This window comes from Gasterosteus aculeatus, chromosome 11 (assembly GCF_964276395.1).
Source record: "Gasterosteus aculeatus chromosome 11, fGasAcu3.hap1.1, whole genome shotgun sequence".
Lineage (NCBI taxonomy): Eukaryota > Metazoa > Chordata > Actinopteri > Perciformes > Gasterosteidae > Gasterosteus > Gasterosteus aculeatus.
In genome coordinates this window covers 12,172,849-12,192,666 of record NC_135699.1, presented here as the reverse complement: position 1 = coordinate 12,192,666, position 19,818 = coordinate 12,172,849, and the positions used below count along the sequence as shown (strand labels likewise).

The following is a 19,818-nucleotide window of genomic DNA, read 5'->3' as shown; positions in this document are numbered from 1 at the left end:
GCTGACGGGTGGAGGGAGAGGAAGTATGCGGACGTCGTTCACACGTTGTACATTGACTAGGGAGGAAAAGAGAAACCCAAGTGTTGCATTAATGTTGTATGTCATGTTTATCATGCTCTAACATCTTGGTTTGGCGTGTTTGCGTGTCAACACCGGCTCTTATCGCTAAGCAAAAAGTACAGGCTGATGGGAATGTCATTAGTTTTGCAGATTTTAACTTTTGGCCAAAATGCTTGAGAACTCATCGTGATGATATTTCACAGTAAACGCCCCAAATGTGTCCTGCTTAAGGCAACAGAGGGATTCCCAAGGTCAGTGGATCTGTCACATCTGCGGGGGCGATCCAGCTGTTGAGATTTATCATTCTGGATAAAATCCCCCCCCCCTCCCTCCTCCCTCCTCCCTCCCCGCCTCCCACCTTACACCTGTTCAAAACAGGTTTCTTTTGCGTGCTGTGCATTATATAAATGACAAATGGCAGAGATGACCACTACAGAGCAGGAATAAATCACTCTGGTCCACTATCTGCTGAGCTTTTCATCATCCCCTCGCTCCCCCCTCCCTGCTTCGTTTCCCCTTTATTACTGGGAGAGATGAATTCATACTCTACGCTGCCAACAGCTCACACCTACACCAGGGGAAAAGAAATATCCGATGAGCATATATATATATATTAATGATCATTTTATCCGTCAAAAATGTATCTAATTATCCAGATACAGTTCAGTATTTTCATGGACGGTTGAAATCCCTGCTGCTTAGTGGACTTCTCGGGACACAAATTTCCCTCGTTTAACTGGTGGCCGTCAGATTGTCTGGCAACTGCGACGTAGCTGGCAGAGTTCGAGACAAAAAACACACAGAAACAATGGTGGGAGAGCACAAAAGTGCACGCGAACGAGCCGGCAGCTTGACAATGAGCGAAGCAGACAGATTGTGTGAGAATGAAAAAAAAAAAAGGAGAGAGATGGAGGTATTTCAAACAATGGCGAGGGAAGAAATACAGTTGGGTACACATTGTGTGAGAGTTGGAGAGGGGAGTCAGCTCGTCACGCATGTGTCCAACGCTCCCAGATATGCGCCAAATGTCCAAATGCCGCTGACGTGAGAGAACTGTCAGGTGTCACGTCGGCCGTGTCACTCCCAGTGTCACTTTTGGCAGCGGCGGCTCCCCGTGCAGTGGGAGAGGACGGTGATGCGATCGGCATCAACCAAACAGACCGACGGCTTCAGAATCAACAAGATTATGCAGGGCGGTTTTGTTTGCGTGGGTGCGAGCGTGGGAGCGCGCACGCATGTGAGATTGTGTGTCTGTCTGGATTTGTTTGTGTGTTCATACTAGAGAGGCTTGTCAAACCCACTTTGAGGTTGATTGGCGCTGATTTTCCACGCACGCTCCCTCGGAGTCTTTCTGTTTCTCCCTCCGTTTCTCAAGTATTTGTCACGAAATGTCTTGTTTGTTTACATTTTGTTCCCTCGGGAGATACATGTGGCGGTCGAATGCACTTGGTTTTATTTTGATTGTAAAACTGTCTCCTCCGTCTTTCTCACAGTGTGCTGTTTTGTGGTCCACAAGCGGTGCCATGAGTTTGTCACCTTCTCCTGTCCTGGAGCCGACAAGGGTCCTGACACAGACGTAAGTGCAGCTTTCTCTTAAATACAAGACGACTAGTGACAAGTCAAGTCAAGTCAAGTCATTTTATTTTGTATAGCCCAGAATCGCAAATTACAAATTTGCCTCAGAGGGCTTTACAGTCTGTACACATACATCATCCTCTGCCCCGAAACCCACCATCGGCACAGGAAAAACTCCCCAAAAAATGAAAAAACCCTTACAAGAGGGAAAAAAGGGAAGAAACCTTAGGGAGAACGTCAGAGGAGGGATCCCACTCCCGGGATGGACAGACTACAATGGATGCCATGTGTACAGAATGAACAATGTATAATACATGCAATTCCTATGACAGAAATGATTCAAGTAATTGTGAGTAGTAAGCCATGCGCACAGCAGGACCACTACAGAGGCAACCACCATCATATAGAACCACCATCCACAGAATCCTGTGGGGAGGGAGAGCACAGAGATTTTAGGAGAGGGTAATGTCGGTTTATGAGTAAAGTAATATGATTAATATCTAAAATAATGATGATGATGATGATGATGGCAGCAGCAGGCGTCAGCATGGCCACGGTAGGTGTCAGGACCAGGGTCCCGAAGGAACCACGATCTATGGAGACCTGATAGGGGCGAAAGCACAAAAAAAACTCCCGGAAAGAAGCTGAATTAGTCATGTGCATTAATAAAACTTGAATTATGGTAGAAAGAGAGCGTGAGAGAGGAGCTCGGTGTGTCCTAAGAATTCCCCCGGCATTCTAAGCCTATAGCAGCTTAACTAAGGGCTGGTCCGGACTAACCTGAGCCAGCCCTAACTATAGGCAGAATCAAAGAGGAACGTTTTAAGTTTTACTTTAAAAGAGCTAACCGAATCTGCCCCCCGGACTGAAAGTGGAACCTGGTTCCACAAAAGAGGAGCTTGATAACTGAAGGCTCTGGCCCCCAGCCTACTTTTTAAAACCCTAGGAACAACAAGTAACCCAGCATCTATGGAGCGCAGTTGCCTTGTAGGGCAATACGGTGTTACAAGCTCTTGAAGATACAACGGTGCCTCACCAGCAAGTGCCTTGTAGGTGAGGAGAAGTACCTTAAAATCTATTCTTGATTTAACAGGGAGCCAGTGCAGAGAAGTTAATACAGGAGTGATATGATCCCTTTTCTTAGTTCTTGTTAATACACGTGCTGCAGCATTCTGAATCAGCTGGAGAGGCTTAAGAGATTTATAAGAGCAGCCTGATAACAAAGAATTACAGTAGTCCAGTCTGGAAGTGACAAACGCATGAACTAATTTTTCTGCATCACTTTGAGACAGGAAGTTCCTGATTTTTGATATGTTACGTAGATGGAAATAGGCAGTCCTTGAAGTCTTCTTTATATGCGAGTTGAAGGTCATATCCTGGTCGAAGAGAACTCCCAGATTCCTGACGGTGCTGCTGGGTACCAGAGCAATTCCATCCATAAAAACTGTATCACGCGACAGCTGGCTTCGAAGGCGCTCTGGGCCTATCAGGATAACTTCCGTTTTTTCTGAGTTTAGCATCAGGAAGTTGCCGGTCATCCAAGTTTTGATGTCTCCAAGACATTCTTGGAGTCTAACTAACTGGTCCGTCTCTTCTGGCTTGATCGACAGATACAGTTGAGTATCGTCTGCATAACAATGGAAGTTTATGCGGTGTTTCCTGATAAGATCGCCCAAAGGAAGCATATAGAGGGTAAATAAAATCGGTCCAAGTACAGAACCTTGTGGGACTCCGTGACCAACATTGGTGGTCTTTGAGGATTCACCGTTTACAAGCACAAACTGGGATCGGTCCGATAGGTAGGATTTAAACCAGCTGAGTGCAGTTCCTTTGATACCAATTAAATGTTCTAGTCTCTGCAACAGGATACAATGGTCTATGGTATCAAATGCAGCACTGAGGTCCAGCAAGACAAGAAAAGAGATGAGTCCTTGGTCCGATGCAAGTAGAAGATCATTCGTAATTTTCACCAGTGCTGTTTCTGTACTGTGATGCACTCGGAATCCTGACTGGAAATCCTCGAACAAAGCATTGTTTTGTAGAAAGTCACATAATTGATTTGCGACGGATTTCTCAAGGATCTTAGAGAGGAAGGGAAGATTAGAGATAGGTCTGTAGTTAGCCAACACCTCTGGAGCAAGAGTAGGTTTCTTAAGAAGAGGTTTAATTACAGCTACCTTGAAGGACTGTGGTACATGTCCTGTCAACAAAGACAGATTCATAATATCTAATAAGGATGTGCTAACTAAAGGAAAAACTTCCTTAAGCAGTTTGGTCGGAATCGGATCCAAGAGACAAGTAGAAGATTTAGACTTTGAAAATAAAGAAGTCAGTTGATCAAGGTTGATGGAAGAGAAGGCATCCAAACAGGCATCAGGGCCCACTGCTGCATCCAAGGCCTGGGCTCTATTTGATATACTAGACAGTAAGAAATTATTCTTAAAAGGGCTGATTATGTTTTCAACAAGCAGCGAACAATATTGTTCTACCGCATTTTTGATATTGTCCCTCATTAAATCTAATAAGCAATTTAGTACCGAATTGTGACTGCATCACTTTTAAAGTACATAATGTTGAAATTCAACCACTGAATTTATGGGCACTGAAACGTTCTACTTTTTCATCCATCTCTTACAACCCAACCGACGAGGACCCTCTTGAAAACGAGATGATTCATCTCAAGGGGTTATTCCTAATAAATACTTTTTATAATGACTTTGGTGTTCCCATCATTTTTTTTAAATGTCAAACTTGAAAGCTCATTCGGCTCCGCTCTCCCCGCCCTCTCGTCAGACGTAATGAAAGAAAATCTATTCAGGCTGACCATGATGAAAAAAGCCTTGAAAGACCAGCGTATCAATAATATATCATGAGAGGGAGTATTGTAATATATCATCTTATTGACTTTCTTTGTATCAGCCCGTATGATTCGACCCTCTACAGCAGCACACATCACATGGGAGCCCTCCTCTGCTCCGTGCACACAGCAGGCGTGGTAACACCCCCACCCTCCCTCAAAAGCTTATCTGATGCTGTTGGGGCAGAGTGGTGGTGTATTATCGGTGATGGAGTCTGACCTCTGTGCTCCTTCACTTTGAGTGGGAGTGCAACCCGGCAGTAGCTGTTGAGCCTCAGTCTCCTCTTCCCTGCAGCCAGCAATGGGATCTGTCCTTGGTTAGATAAGAGTGGAGGTCAAGCACAGCTGCAGCGTTGCACTGATAGCCGAGTGCCTCCACGCAACAAGCCGGAGAACCCCCCTCACGCACGCACAGTAAGTTCACAAAGAAGAGCGCTTTAGGCCGATCGGCGGTTAAGTGCTGCGGTGGACGATTGAATTAGGTATCCCTTTTGTTTACATATCAGTGTTTGTAACACGCATGCATTGTCCATTTTTAGTAGCAATTACATTTGCCGTCAACTGGAGAATCCTTTAATTCACCTGACAAGATACATTAAAATGACATTGCATTGCATCATTAAATAAGTAGTAATATGTATTAATGTGGAGGAATTGTTGATGTTAATACTTTTACTTTTACACGAGAAAGTATTTTTTCCACTGTAGCACCTTTACTTTTAGTTCAATAAAACCTTTCTTCCACCACACACCTTTACTAGCGGTACTCTCTGCATCTCTACTGTACAACTAAAAACAACGCAAAAACAATTAGACGCTCCTCGAGCTTCAGCCTAATGAATGTTCCCGTTGCCCACACCAACGTTCTGTAGTGTTTACATGAGCAAGAACCATGTAGCATTCTACGTCTTAAGACATTTAATTAACTGTGAGGTTATTTTGGCACCTCCTGGCTGCAATTCTAAAGTTCTCCTCATTAAATAACATTAGAAGTCGTCGAAGTGTTTGAAACATCTAAAGATCAATGCCATTTAGTGAGACTGTGGCATCCGAGGCTGCACTTTTCTTTAATGCCTCGTATGCAAACAACTTCTATCAAGGCCGTCGCTCGGCGTCTCCTCTTCTCCAGACCCATGAGTCTTGTCTCTGTTCTTATTCAACGATTCATATTCTCTGCTCTCTCTCTGTATCTTCCAACCCAACTATTCATCTCTGTCTCCCTCTCTCTGTCTCGCGCACATACACGCAAACACACAGACACACACAGACAGACACCTGCATTCAGGAGCCCATTGTGTATTTTTTTTTCTTTCTCCTCTTTTTGTGCCATTTTCCACCAACTGGCTTTGATGCAGAGCCAATAAAGAGCTCTTCAGAGACGCACCTCTTTAAATTTTCAAAGATCACACGCTACGGGACACAAACACTTATTTCTCGTTTTTTTACCATTTTTCTCAATTAAAACAGTTCCCATGCAGCATGGTTGGTTTTAAATGACTGTAGAACACACAGACGACTCCTTCAGGGGGCCATTGCGCTCTGCTGAATAGATAGCATGTGTAGGATTACAGACTGCATGGAGGCAGTTGTCGTTATAATAATAATGTTTCTATTCTATTCTATCTATCCATGCCTTTCTTGTATGGGTATTCTATATTCATATGCATTCATATCATCCTTAAAGTATAACAGTGACAGCAATTCCAACAATACTAATCAGATCAATACCATGTATTGTATATGATATCCTAATATCTAAACAACAACCAAAAACATTGATTCGTGCATGTGGAGGGGGAGGTGTGTGTGTGTCCGTGAGGTAAAGAGGGGACAGTATTAGTGAGGAAGGGAAGCTACCGACCACATGAGCGGGCAGAGGTGTTTGTGCACAACATGTGCTCCTCGCATAGTTAAATCTCTGTCTGTAGGCAAAACTACTTCTGTGTTGGGACTCTGCTTTGGAGTGAAACTTGTGTTTTCCTGTTTTTCCTCAAAGGGAATGACTCACCAACACCCATCCATCCATTCATCGCTCCGATCACACTCCTCCATCCACTCCTCCTCCTGAACCAGTGTGGTGTCATGGCTCTCATGAACACGGCCTGGGGGTCTGACACTGGCTGTCCTACACACACACACACACACACACACACACACACACACACACACACACACACACACACACATACACCCTTTGCACTGTGGGTTGTGAGTGACCCTCGTGTCAGCCTCGGCGAGTGAATGGCGCCATCCGTCCGGCGGATGCTTTGATGCACTTGCAGAAGAGAGAGACGGGAGAGATGTTTGCATTAGCATTTGAGTGAAAAGTGCTCTCTCATCTCTCTGTTTTTCATTCAGCACATCGGGCAGCGTAGGTGGTGATCGGCGCTGTATTATCAGTCAAGGATCATTCCGCAGCCAGTGAATGAAGGTGACTCATCCGTAGAGAGACAATGTGGTTTTCACAACCAGATTACATGAGGGTTACAGGCGTAGATCTTTGACCAGATCAAGTCCCTTAAAAAAAAAAAAAAAATCCCTGTTTTTTTTCCAGCTATCTTAGTGACGGATTTGTTGAGTGGGATCAGGGTAATGAAGCCTCGCATTGGGTATATTGCAGTTCTACTCTCTTTGGCAGATCCTCTTTCCATCTGTCTCTTGCCCCGTTCATTAATAACACTGCAGAGCGGTTGCATGCGTTTCATGTATTTCCGATGGCTCTTTTTTTTTACATCCTGCACCATATGTGTGATTTATCACGTAGATGTTGCCTTATTAGATATTTTCCATCCAGTTGATTGTGAGATATTATTTTTTTCTTTTTCCCATTTGGGGAATGTTAAAAGACCCCGCTCTCAAAAATAAAAAAGTCTGACTTAACTATGAGCAAAATTTTTCAATGTTACGTACGTCACATTTGAAGGAAAAAAAATCTGAAAAGGTTCCATTATTATCAAATAATCTGATGATTACTTCATACATTTGCCCTTACAGTTTATAAAAGCTCAATGTGACGTCTTAAAATTGGTGCTTTTTCTTTTATGTTGAAATAGTTGCACATTCATTTTCTGTGGAACAAATTGAATACTTTTTTAATTTGGACTGGAATGTAATGAAAGAAAGTAGTAATAAAAGGCATAAATAATAAACCCTCAGTAACTTGTGAGTCACTGTTACCTCGCGTCTGAAAGCGATGTCCAAGGAGCTTTACTTTCCACACAAAGATCCAATAAACTCTGGCTGTGTAGAGAAGCAGTAACACGTCTAGCCCCTCAATCTTTGTGGTTCCCTTTCCCATTAATGCTGCCTTGAGATCATTTAAATGAGAACCAAACTGTGCAAAGTAACTCTCTAGATTAACTGTACGGCCGCTTCACCCTCATTACTGCATCCGGCCTGTTGACACTGACTCTGCTGAAACCTACACAGTTGACTTAATTGGTGTGACGAGCCGAGCGAGATGCATGATTAGCCACATGCTCCTGAGAAAATGAGGATTTCGCTCAGAAAAAGGAGAAGGGGGAAGAAAGTGAGCAGTACTCAACATTTTCAAATGGGTAAAACTTTGAAACAGACAGCAGATTATTGAGCGGCTGCGTCGTGTATTCTACACTTGAGAAAACTAATTCTCAAACAGCACAATTTCTTAAACATATCAATGTACAGTCTGTGCTAGTTATTGACATATCAATTGGAATGTCTAATTCACTCAAATTCTCCCCTTAGAATATATATGTACCTACACGAACGTAAAAATCTCTTAAATCAGCCAGAACATTTCTGTCTTTTCAAAAGTTAAGTTTGTTTTTCTGTTGATATTGTCCAATTGTTTGGTCAGAAGAAAACAAGGATGGCTGTTTCTTTGATACGTGTGTCGAGAGATCGAGCGAGTTGAGCGTGCTTCCTGCATCACCTCGCCACACCGACAGGGGTGCCGACACATGTTGAATCCCCGATTCTCTCCTTTCTCTTCTTTGTTTAGTTGTTGTTTTAGTTGTTTACCTTCAAAAGGTCCCCGATGCAGTTATTCAGCATCGGTACGTCTCGCACCATTAGCCCGCCAGTGTCGAGCCGTCGACCTCCGAGCAGCTCGCCTCTGAGGCCGCAGCTTAAACACGGTCACCATCTATCCACGTGTTATTGCACAGACAGCAGATTATAGATTACGGCCGGGCCGAGCGAGATGGGGCCGGGGCGGCGAATTAACGCGGCGATAACTCGGCACAATGTGCGAGTGGTGGAGGGCAGATTAAAGAGACGGCCGTTGGTTCGCCCCGTGAGTCGTCGACCCAGAGGAGCAGGTCGGCCTTTAGGTTCCAGACGCTGTGGTTGTGTAACCGCGCTGCGAGCATACGGCCGCTCTTCAGTCACAAATCACAATCTGTGTGAGTAAAGCAAGCAGCGTTACTTTAGGCTGAGCAGATGTCCCTGACTAGCAGCCTCTGGTCATTTCACACAGATTGCTCTCAGTGAGGGAGATGACATGCACACACTTTGTTTTATTTCCGTACTATTGGTTTTACTGCTGTTAAACTGGTAAATTTAGTATTGCATTAAAAAGTCAGTTCATGAAATCAGTAATGAGTTTTGATTTGTAAGGAATTTAGCAAAACGTCACAATCCCGTCGCTATGTTTAAAAAACAAATGATCAATGGTTTATTGTAACTCTTTGCACATATGTGTCCAAAATATATTACGTATTATTTATTACCTAAATAATATTGGTTGTACTTTTGTTTTTGCAAAGATGCAAATACCCACCTCATGCGAAGATATGAAGTGTCTGAAACAACTTAATTTAATCATCAGAAAGTAATAAGCCAAACAAGTATCAGATGTCTGAACAGCTGGAAAATTTAAGCAATTACATAAACTGCTAATTTAATCACAGATACCGGCGTTGCAAATTGCAGTTATTGGTCCCACGCCCGGTTACCCAAGCCAGCGTGCAAATGAATGCTGGGGCTTGTCGGGGACTCAGCGGTTCCCACCTGCTTTGGTCTCAAGGCGAGAAACGACAGTGGGGAACCTGGAAGTACGAGCAGAGTGAGACGCCGAGGACTTCGGGTGGCCATGTGGGCTTTGCTGCATAATACGCAGCAGAAAACAAACGGTGGATCGCCCCCCCCCCCCACGGCTCCTTTTCTCTGAGAGCAACGTATAAACTGCAGAGAGCTATTTGCAAGTTGCAAGGGCCTAATCGGGCCGAAGTCTCTTCCTTGGTGTTCTCATCCCCGCCGTGTTTACACCTGTTCTCGTGCTCGGGTGTGATCGAATGCACCCGTGTGTCAGACGCTCTCTCTACATTGATATGGGTGTGCAAAACGAAAACATTGCACGTTGCCTAAATGCTGTAGTGTGAAGAACACTGTTTGCATGACTGTCCCCGGGCCGCAGTGTGTCGGCTTTCACTCACACTCTGCTTTTGGTCGCCTAGGGTTTGCTTTTTATTTATTTTTTCCCTGTCACGCGGCTCTCCTTGTGTCTGGAAATGGCCATCGCGCCGAACAAACGCCCCGCGGGGCGCGATGTTACGTCACCGCTGCGGGTGGCGGAGACTTTAAAAGGTCTGAGCCAGCGGGGCCAATAAAGCGTCAATTTGCCTTTTGCTCGCCCGCAGTGGGGTTGTAATAGAAAAGCTGAGACCAATGGTACTTTTTGTGATAGATGCATTTGTTGCTTCATTTTTCATATCAATCGAGCAATAGTTGAGTCTATAAAATGTCGGGAAATATTGAAAAGTGTCCACCAAAGCAACCCAGAGGAGACATAAATCCCCAAAAATCACAGTGACTTTTGAAAACACTGTTTCCTTGTTACGATTAATATATGTTACTACATAAAACAAAAATATGTCCTTATCTGCACGAAACAACACCAACTGTCTCCTCCTCTCCCTTTGTTCTGCTTTCTTGGAGAGTTCATGTTTATAGGTGCGATTCTGTAACCACATCATGCGTGTGCTCTTATCTCCTTCACATTGCTCCTCAGCATGCGTGATGGAAGACCGTTAGCAGTGTGGCTCATTGAAATGCTCTCGCAGGCTGACAACGGCAGAAACAATCCTCCTAAATAAACCCCCAAGAGGAGGATGGGGACAGTGAGAAACGAGCGTGAAGCATTTAAAAATGTTCATCCAGTTGCACTGTTTCATGTTCATAAAGTTACGGAATGCGGAGCAGAAAGTAATATAATATTAGTGGACTGTGCGTTAATTAGAGCCGCGGGCTTATTTAAGTTAAAGAGCTAATGGAGAAACACTTTCTCATTAGCCTCGGAGTCGCTCTACCAAATAGTTTACTATGGAAGGTACTTAATGTGTGATCATATCAAGGATCAACATAAATACTGTTTCGACAGATACAGATACTATTGGTTTCGTTTATCATCATGCCCCGCCGCACAATTGTGTCTAGCTTCCTCATGAAATCTAAATTAATGGGAGAAGGTTGTATGTGAATGAGAATACATTTTTTCCTTTTAATAAGGGGAAGTCGAAGTGGGCTGACATTTTCAGAAGAAAAGAAAAGGCTTGTAGAAAAATCAAGAAATCGGGTATTGATTTTTCCACAAGACAACGAGAACAAGACGTCAAAAAGGTGAAACGTCAAGCCAGAGGCGTGTTGGGATGCGAGCGGGGGGGGGCGCCGAGCTCCCATCAGGCGTTCTACTAGGAGGAATTTTGCAAATCTTCTTCTCGGGGGGGGAAAAAACACGAGAGCTGCCTAACCTGAGGTCCTGCTCTTTGAAACAAAAAGCAGAAGGATAATGAGGACAGAATAAAGACCAACGCGGGGTCCAAGGAGAGGAGACATTTGGGGAGACGGTGTGAAGTACGAACTAACTCACGGAGCTCTGGCAAAGATAGCACAATGTGGATGGAGGTGGGGGGTGTGGGGGGGGGAGGGGGTAGAGCAAGGAAGGAAGTCTGGGAGCCGGGGGGGGGCTTTTCTGCCACAGAGGAAGAGACGGGGAGGGATCTGCAGGAGAGACGAGGTGGGGAGGGGTGTGGGTGTCTAAAGGTCAAGGCCTGCCCGGCTGTGATGATGAAGAAGAGGAGGAGGAGGAGGAGCAGTAATCAAGGCAGAACAGAGATGCGGCGTAATTAGCTTAGCCTGCGAGGGGATCTTCACCAAGAGACCAATTGGCCTGCAAGTGGCCTTAACAAGGCCGGACAACAATCCTGTTGAATTTGTCAATCGCTGCTTTATGGTCTCATCATCATGCTGTATCGAAGAAAAGTTTCCGATTGTGCTTCCCAATAGAGAACATAGACTCACGCTTATAATCCTTACTGAGGTAAGTGAAGAGTAGGATCATCTTCTTGTAGACTTCCTACAATCTAACCTCCTTCTGCAGCCGGAGGAGTGGAAGTTGGATGGTGTTGGTGTTTTACACGTGTGTGCACTGGGCCATGTGGTGTGTGTGTGTGTGTGTTGTTCAGAACACTGTTTGGTCCTCTGTTTGTTCTTCAAACAAACTTTGTTCTTCTCTGGTGGAGAATCAGGCGTTGTTGTTGCTGGACTTCTATTCATAGTTTTGTAGCTTGTATTCAATTTGTGTCTTATCATTTCTTGAGAGACTACATTCAAAGAGTCAGGTAGTCGATCGTAACTAAAAATAGATCAAGCATAATTGGGCAGTATGACTAAACGGCTAGCTCGCGTCCCTCGCTTCCACCATGACCTGTGTGGTGGAAATTGTGGATTTAGGCCTTGTGAGAAATCAAAAGTATCAGAGACTCGCTTATGATTAAGTATTTTACTAATTGGGATATAGGAAAAATCATAAGTATACAAGAATCATCAACACAAGCCGTAAGTACAGACAGAAGTCAAATGACTACAATTCAGCTGAAAAGGGACAGAGTGTTCCTTCCCCCAAAAGGAGCAGGAAGATCTGACAAAGTTTCTGGGGGGAACCAGGAGCTTTTATACATCTCTGAAGGTCCGAGGAATGGTAACCAGATGTTGTTTCGGGAACCTCCGCGACACTCCCTTAGTGGGACCAAATCAATCATTTTGACAGACAGGAAAACAAAGGAGAAAGGTAAATAGAAGAACATGATATGGTCTGTCCAAGCCACATATGGATTTCATCGTAGACTAGGTCAGGTCACGAGTTTCCCAAGAAAGGTCACATACGAGTTCTTGAGACTCTCGCAATATGCACCTCAACAAATTCTCCCCCGACAACCTGAAAGTGGACATTTGCAAAAACGGATGGTGCAAACCTCAGTTGAATATATTAAGTTGCAAGAGAATGACGGGTCTTTTGAAGTTGAGCCTGAATCCTGTGATGTGTCTGTGTTTTTTCGGGTGCACCTCTCAGTGAGGTGCGTTCGCTCCCCAAACAGATAGCTGCCCCAGAAACGTCAGTCTGAGGCAGCGTTTGTACTGATGGGAGGAGCTGCTCAGAAAGGTGGATTGGAAGAGTTCAGCGTCCTCGCCGTGTTTACCAGGGCCGACACGCTGCCCTCCTCACACTAACCTGCTTTGATCTCTCCTAAGTTGAACTTCTTCTTTTACCCTCAAGAGCCCCGCCCACTTTTTGGGACCACCCCTTTTGGAAAGTTTTAAGAGGCTGGAACCAAGTGGAGCGTTTCCATTATTAATTAATCATTGATTACATCCAGGCACCGAACCCGTCCGGGCTCCTTTCTCCAGAATGAATGAGTCCCGTCACCTGGACCAAAGGTGTTAAATTGCGCGATCTTCAATCGTTTCAGACCGAATCCCTCGTCATCCGATACGTGTATTTTGTCTTTAGTCATTCCAGACGCGCGAGCACTTGGCTGGATGTGATCCCTGAATGAACGAAGGCTCATTAAGTGCAGACAGAATAATGGGGGTGCGAGATCCGGCGCCCTGCTTAGGTGTTGTAGAAGATGAATAGTCATAAAACTTGCACTCTTAGCAGGTGAAACTTTGAGGCAAGGAAGCGCTCCCCAGAGCCAGCAACCTCCTTTGCGAACTTAATGGCTGCAACGCCTCACTGCTGAGTGTAATTTCATCAAGCTTAAATTGGGTTTGGTCGTCGCCAAATGATGTGCATTACAATGCGTTTGAGTGCATGGAGATTACGTATGACTTATTCAGAATTCTCATGTATTCAATTCTTATTTAATTAATCCACTCCATCTCTTGCCTTTTGGCATTCAACAAATCTTAAATTGATATTAAGGTTCATTTTGTTGCCTGACCCGCTAATAAATGAAAAGATTAAATGTGGATTTAGCTTTATTAACTAATAATGAGAACAGACTGTGTGCTACATCAAGTATGAATAGATCAAGTATGTATAATTCTGACGTGATGTAATCTTTTCTTCCTCCCTCCTCTTTCTGTCCTTTACTTTGCCCTTATTCAAAATACTTCAGAATACTACATTTTTGCTCTATTTTAGTTTGAAATACACACACGCTCCTTTCCCCTTGTGAATGACGATACATTTTTTGAAATGGCCGACAGATGTCACGTTGCAGCTTTTGATCTTGTGAAAGTGAGTCACCTGTTGACGTGTTTTCTTTTTTCACTCATTGATGCATCAGCTCTTCTCAGCGTGCCCACACTTATTTCCACTACTGCATAGTCGAGAGGCCTCAAAAAGCCTTGCAGCATCGGATATTTAACAACAACAAAAAATAATAATTTATTTCTCCATCTGTTTTTCACTCATATGTGCAGCTTCTGAGGTTCGCTGTTCACTAATCACATCAGCCAATTAACCCAAATTAACCCATTTAAAATCAAATACCACCATTTTGCCCTCAGCAGCATTCTTCATAATCATCCTCACTTCTAATGATGACTTTGATACGGCACCCTGCCCAAATATCTCAATTCTGATACTGAAAGTACACCCTTATCTCTACATTCAGTCAGTTAGAGCCGTGTTGTTATTTTCCATGTTTTTATTAAACAAACAATAGTTTTGCCGACACAGATTTGCACGGTTTAATCTTCTTTTCAAACATCATCTGTTGACCCCATCTTTGTTTAAGCGTGCTAAATCCCCAAACAAACGTTTTTCTTTTTTTTAATCGCCTGTTTCCACCCGCAATAAAGTCTTAGGCACTAATCGAATGGGATATGGTGCCGTTTTGCACCGAAGGATGCTTTGATTCCCTTTACAGGTTTACTGTATACAACCCTAAAGCAAAGTCAACCTGCTTATGAGCAGTTTAAACGTTCAGGTAACTTGATCATATTAAATAGGCTGTATTGAGTGAGAAAGCGGATGCGAACAGTGGTCTGCGGTGTTAAAGCTGCAGGCATCTCAACCTCCTCCTCCAGTGGTTTGCATGTGCGAGAACCACCTCACAGGGCCACTGCCTTCACCCTGGGGGGATTAAAGAGGATAAATCTTACAGCCACAAGGAATCCTCGCTTGGCACATGTAAGCGCAGGCATTGACCTCGGCGATTTTTTCGCTGCATTGCCGACAAATAGAGAAGCAGAGTTTTTTCAGCTAAATTTACAGCCGTAGAAAAAAAAGGAAATCAATTTTCTTTCTTCCCATGAGGCACTAAGGGTGAGGTGGCCTGCTGAGGTCTCTGTCTGCCTGCGTCTCTCCAACAAAGCCACTTTGTGCTGCTCCGCTGGGGATGTCAGGCACCTCTTTCCTACCCTCCTGTCCCCCTTCCTCACCCTTTCTCCCTCCTGTCGTCCCGGCCTAGCTCATCACGCACTTCACGTCATGCTCGATTTAAGAAAATAAATCTCGCTAGGCCTGTGGGTGAGTCCCCTGGGTGTATAAATAGTTTCCGGGTTATTTGTGTCTCTCCTCTGTGGTGCCTTCCGTACTTAACTGTGGGGTTTGGGGAGGGTCCTTTGACTCAGGGCGGTCTCCCCGGACAATAGCCGCAATGTGCGTTCTAGTCTGTGGTCCCAGGCGGAGAACAGTGACACATCTGTCGTGTGTAGAATCAATGACTCACACCCAGTAAGGGGACGAAATATGTGAGACGTCCACATCTGCACGACCAGTTCTTGCCTACTGTGTTCCTTTTGGCCCTTCGCAGAAATTCGAGTCTGTGGAACCTTCTCCGCGACTAAAATGTCAGAACAAATAGGGAGATGGTTCAAGAAGATGAACTCTCTCGATTAATTTTAGTTGTGGTCCGGTAGTTTCCCAGGGAGAAATACCGACTCACATTGGCTTTTAGACAGCCGCCGGATGGCATCAATGTATCTGGAGTTCAAAAATGTGATTGCAGAGACTTGATCTGTCAAAAGACAAATACATTTGAAAGAAATTGAGGTGGGCTTTTCTAAAACTCCAGGCCAAAAACAATGTTTCTTATGTGCACCGTCTTAGCGTGCTCCCGACCCTTTGTGTTTGGGAACCACCCATTTAGTTTGACGGAGGTCAGCGGTTGAATAATTGTCACAGAATGAGCCAATTCTATGTGCTAATTCTCTGTTTCTTTCCACCATATTCCCTCTTTTTCTGTTGGTACCCAACGTACTGATATGGGCCTGAGTGTACCTCACACCCAGTGGTGCACCCCCCCTCGTAAATGTTACTGGGAGGGACTCATTCTCGCTGCAGTGAGGGATGCTCCACAAGGACACACACACACACACTCAGAGTGAATCCCAGCGATTGTAACTGCTCCTTCCCCTTTTACATTCTCATACAACCTCTCTCCTCTTCTGTCTCCTCCTCCCTCTCCCTCCATCGCTGTAAGCACAGAAGCCCTGTGGCCTCATTAAGCTGTCACTGATCCCTCCTGCCGTGGCCGGGCCCCTGTCGGATCATTAGTCAGGCCTGTCTGAGACACGCCGCCCCGACCAGAATAGATCCGGCCCGGGAACCTGCAGACCTCTAATATTCTCTAAATGTCTCGAAAAGCAATCGAGCCAGCGCAGGCGCCTTAACGAACGAGCGGTTGGTTCAGCCGCGGCCGCGTTAAAACTGTGTGGAATATTCATGCGCTCGCGCGAGGGGCCGTGTAATTGGTTGTCTCGCGAGTGGGTTGATTGTGTGCGGTGTGTTTGGATGAGTATTTCTACTATGTTCTTATGTCCTCATTATTTTCTATCATCTAAATGTCACACACGTCATGTATCTCATTGGAGGGCTGTACAATCGAATGAGACAGTGAGTCCATATTGTTAATGGGATCATTTGTATTTGTACTGGTTGTTCTTCCGATATGATACATATTAAGCTGTTGGAAATAAAAGGTCACGGCTGCATTATAGTGGCAAATCAATGATATTATTATACTGCACGCTATTAGTGTCATTACATGACGTAATGGTAAGTTAAAGTACAGCTTATTTTATCATTCTCGTCAGGATATTACATATTTGTGCCACAGAAAAATATCTGATCATTTTGTTTTGTAGAACAACTTGTAGTGTGAACGTATTTATTTTTAGAGAAGTGTTCAAGAAAGCGAAAGGATCTCAAACATTTAGTACGTTATTACAAGCAAATGCTTGATAATCATTGTGTTAATTACGGTGGTTTGAAGAGAAAAACGCAGCATAGATTTGGTTTCCTTCAATCGTCCTCTGGACGTCCGTACATCAAACTGATAAATCATACAAAGACTGTTCCAACGACGGGACACTAATTACTACTACCATCTAATAACCATTGGTTCTTCCAATACATTACTTGTGATATCTGGTGATCTGCAACAGACACACTTGGAGCAGGAGGAGTAAAATTGGAGTAAAAGCTTCGATTTGAATTGCACAGCTGCAAGTCAGAGGTCCATATTATCTCAAACCCACACATCTTATATCACCAGTGATACGTCCTTCTGTCGAATCATGGGAATGTGGTACGTGCTGTATGGATAAGCCATACGGGGATGTTCCCACATCCCTAACACCTAGTGGATTAGCAGCCCACTGACAGGCCAGCTGTTGATCTTTTGGCCTCCTGCTAATGCCGCGTAACTCTTTGACGATCTGCGAGCGCCGTCCCACAACAAACACCGGGGGCCTTTAGTTGGACGGAGCGGGTCAAATGTGCAAACTGGGCCGCGGTGTCACGGAGGAAAGCTGCGTGTTCAGCACTTAAGCAACAGAGACCAAGAGCAGCTGCATTGCTTGTGTAATTGCAGAGTGGTGAGTAATGGGGACACACGTTTGCATCCACACGCACACACACACACACAATTTAGTGGTGCAGCCATAATCGTCTGCTGTTTGGACGCTGGACAGAAACATCGGGGGCCAACCTGGTGTCTCTGCCAGCTACAGGGAATCTGACGTAACCCACACACACACACACACACACGTGTTAGTGACACAAAGACACGGCCTGAATGTCAGAGAGTTTAGGACACATCGCACAAAAAACCTGCAGACGTGTGTGGTTTAGAGGGACACCAGATAATCTGTTTACTTATTCCGTCGCGGCACACACCCCCACACACACCCCCCCCCCCCCCCCCCCCACACACACACACACACCTTGAACTGAAATGTGAATTCTTCTCACTTTACGTGTATGAAAATATGAAACATAATACGAGCCTCTGGGGTTTCCAATGGCAGCAGGGAACATTTGAGCCGGCGTTGCTAGGAGACGGGGTGAGCTACTAGCCGGGGCGCATCGTGGCCTGCTAACGTTGATGGAGCCCACCAGCGTTGGTTCAGATGTGTTAACGTATTCACGACGTCTGTCTCTGGACAGCGTTCAACATTTGGGAGAAACCGTGGTACTGGTTTATATCCCGCTCAGCACGGCCAACAGTATCTTACTTTTGTGTTGTTGTTGTTCTGTTCTGTAAAAGCCCACAGACTTAATTGGCGGCTCCCACACGCTCAGCGTCGTGCTCGCAAACAGAAGCGTGTAAAAAAAAAATCCCACTAATATAAAATTGTAATAACATTAATGAGTACAAAGTCAGCCATGGAGCACAGTCTTACTTTTCATCTCATCATGTTTTAATCAACATGTAAAAAAAGATCTGTTATGATTTTTCATTTACTTTACTTACTATATTGCTTTAAGTGACCTTTAACTTTATTACTACCCACTGGGTGCTATCTTTTCCATCATTCAATTAAAAAAAAATCAATGTTTGGGGTTTCTGTTTGAATAAGTGCTGTTACCATGTGAATCAAATCACAGCAAAGCATCATACAGAGTTACGGGAATGTGGATAGAAAAGAAAAGAGAAAATGCTCCGTGGAGATCACAAAACTGCAGAGAACTATTTCAAAGTAAAACGCCTTTATGTTTCTGTCCAAAAGCTGGACAAAGGCATTTTATGATAATAATATATGACATACTCTATGCTGGCATTTTAAATACAGCGCGTATACCCTTAATACTGCAATGATAGTGATCAGAGAAATGTAATGAATGAAACGCACACAGCATGTGACAGACGTGATTACTGTGTGTGTTCCGCGCTTTATTGGGCTTTATTTTTCTCTCTGACTGTATGTCCTCCACAGGGCTGCATCTGCATCCTGCAGCATCCCGGGTTTGTTTTTTTCTTGTTGACGTTACACCATAAGCCCCCGTGTAAAGCTGCGCTCACCAACATTGAAGATGGAGGATTCATCGGCGAGGGCGATTATTTATTATTGAACTCTGTCAGACGCTGATCCTGATGTCAGGGATGTTTAAAGTATCGGGAGCTCAGTGACGCTTTCACTGAGTCACTCTGTGTTGGGTTAGAGCTATTGTCTTGCAAGTGCATCTTCTTGTATTCAGAGTTTCGATTCGTGCATTAGTTAAATATAGTGTGTGTGTGTGTGTGTGTGTGTGTGTGTGTGAGATACACGGCCACCTGGGGCCTGTCCTCCTTGGTTCCCTGGGTGTTGTCGCAGTGATTAACGCACAGGTATGTTTACAGCCAGTCGTCCGGTTCCCTCAAAACTTAGGCGAAATGAGGGCTGCTGCAAAGCATTGTGGATACTAAAGGCGTGTGATGGATGGCCTGAAAAGTTCAGTTGTTTTCCCCCGTTTCTAAAACTTCTGTGACAGCGTGTAATAGTCGGCTTGCAGCCTTTTAAAAGTGCCCCCATGTGAAAATTGTGTTTTGTAAGTTCAGTAAAACAACATGTGTAATTATTCACTGGTGAAGTTATACCGAGGTGTCAGCAGCAGGAAAAGTGACAGCGATTTACGGCTATTATGCAATTAGACCCTGCATGTTGGCTGCGTAGCTCTTTATTTTAAGCTCTACCTGCGCGCTTAAGGTTGTCTGCTTTCTGTTCATCTCCCTGCATTGTGTTTTTTCTGTTACATCAAATTTATTTATGAAAACCGAGAGCAACATTCCTTCTTCCAGAACGACCAGAGTCTATTCATACGGTCAGTGAGCAGCTCCAGCAGGTCGGGGTTA

At 44.5% G+C, this 19,818-nt stretch overlaps 1 protein-coding gene across 2 annotated transcripts in view; it reads left to right on the top strand.

The window, feature by feature from the left end:
- Positions 1-19,818, top strand: part of prkcab (protein kinase C, alpha, b) — a 69,133-nt gene that overhangs the window by 20,111 nt on the left and 29,204 nt on the right. For both annotated transcript variants that reach the window (XM_040191792.2, XM_040191790.2), the window contains exon 3: positions 1,554-1,636. In XM_040191792.2, coding sequence (XP_040047726.2) covers positions 1,554-1,636 — 83 coding nt within the window. The remainder of the gene's footprint in view (positions 1-1,553; positions 1,637-19,818) is intronic.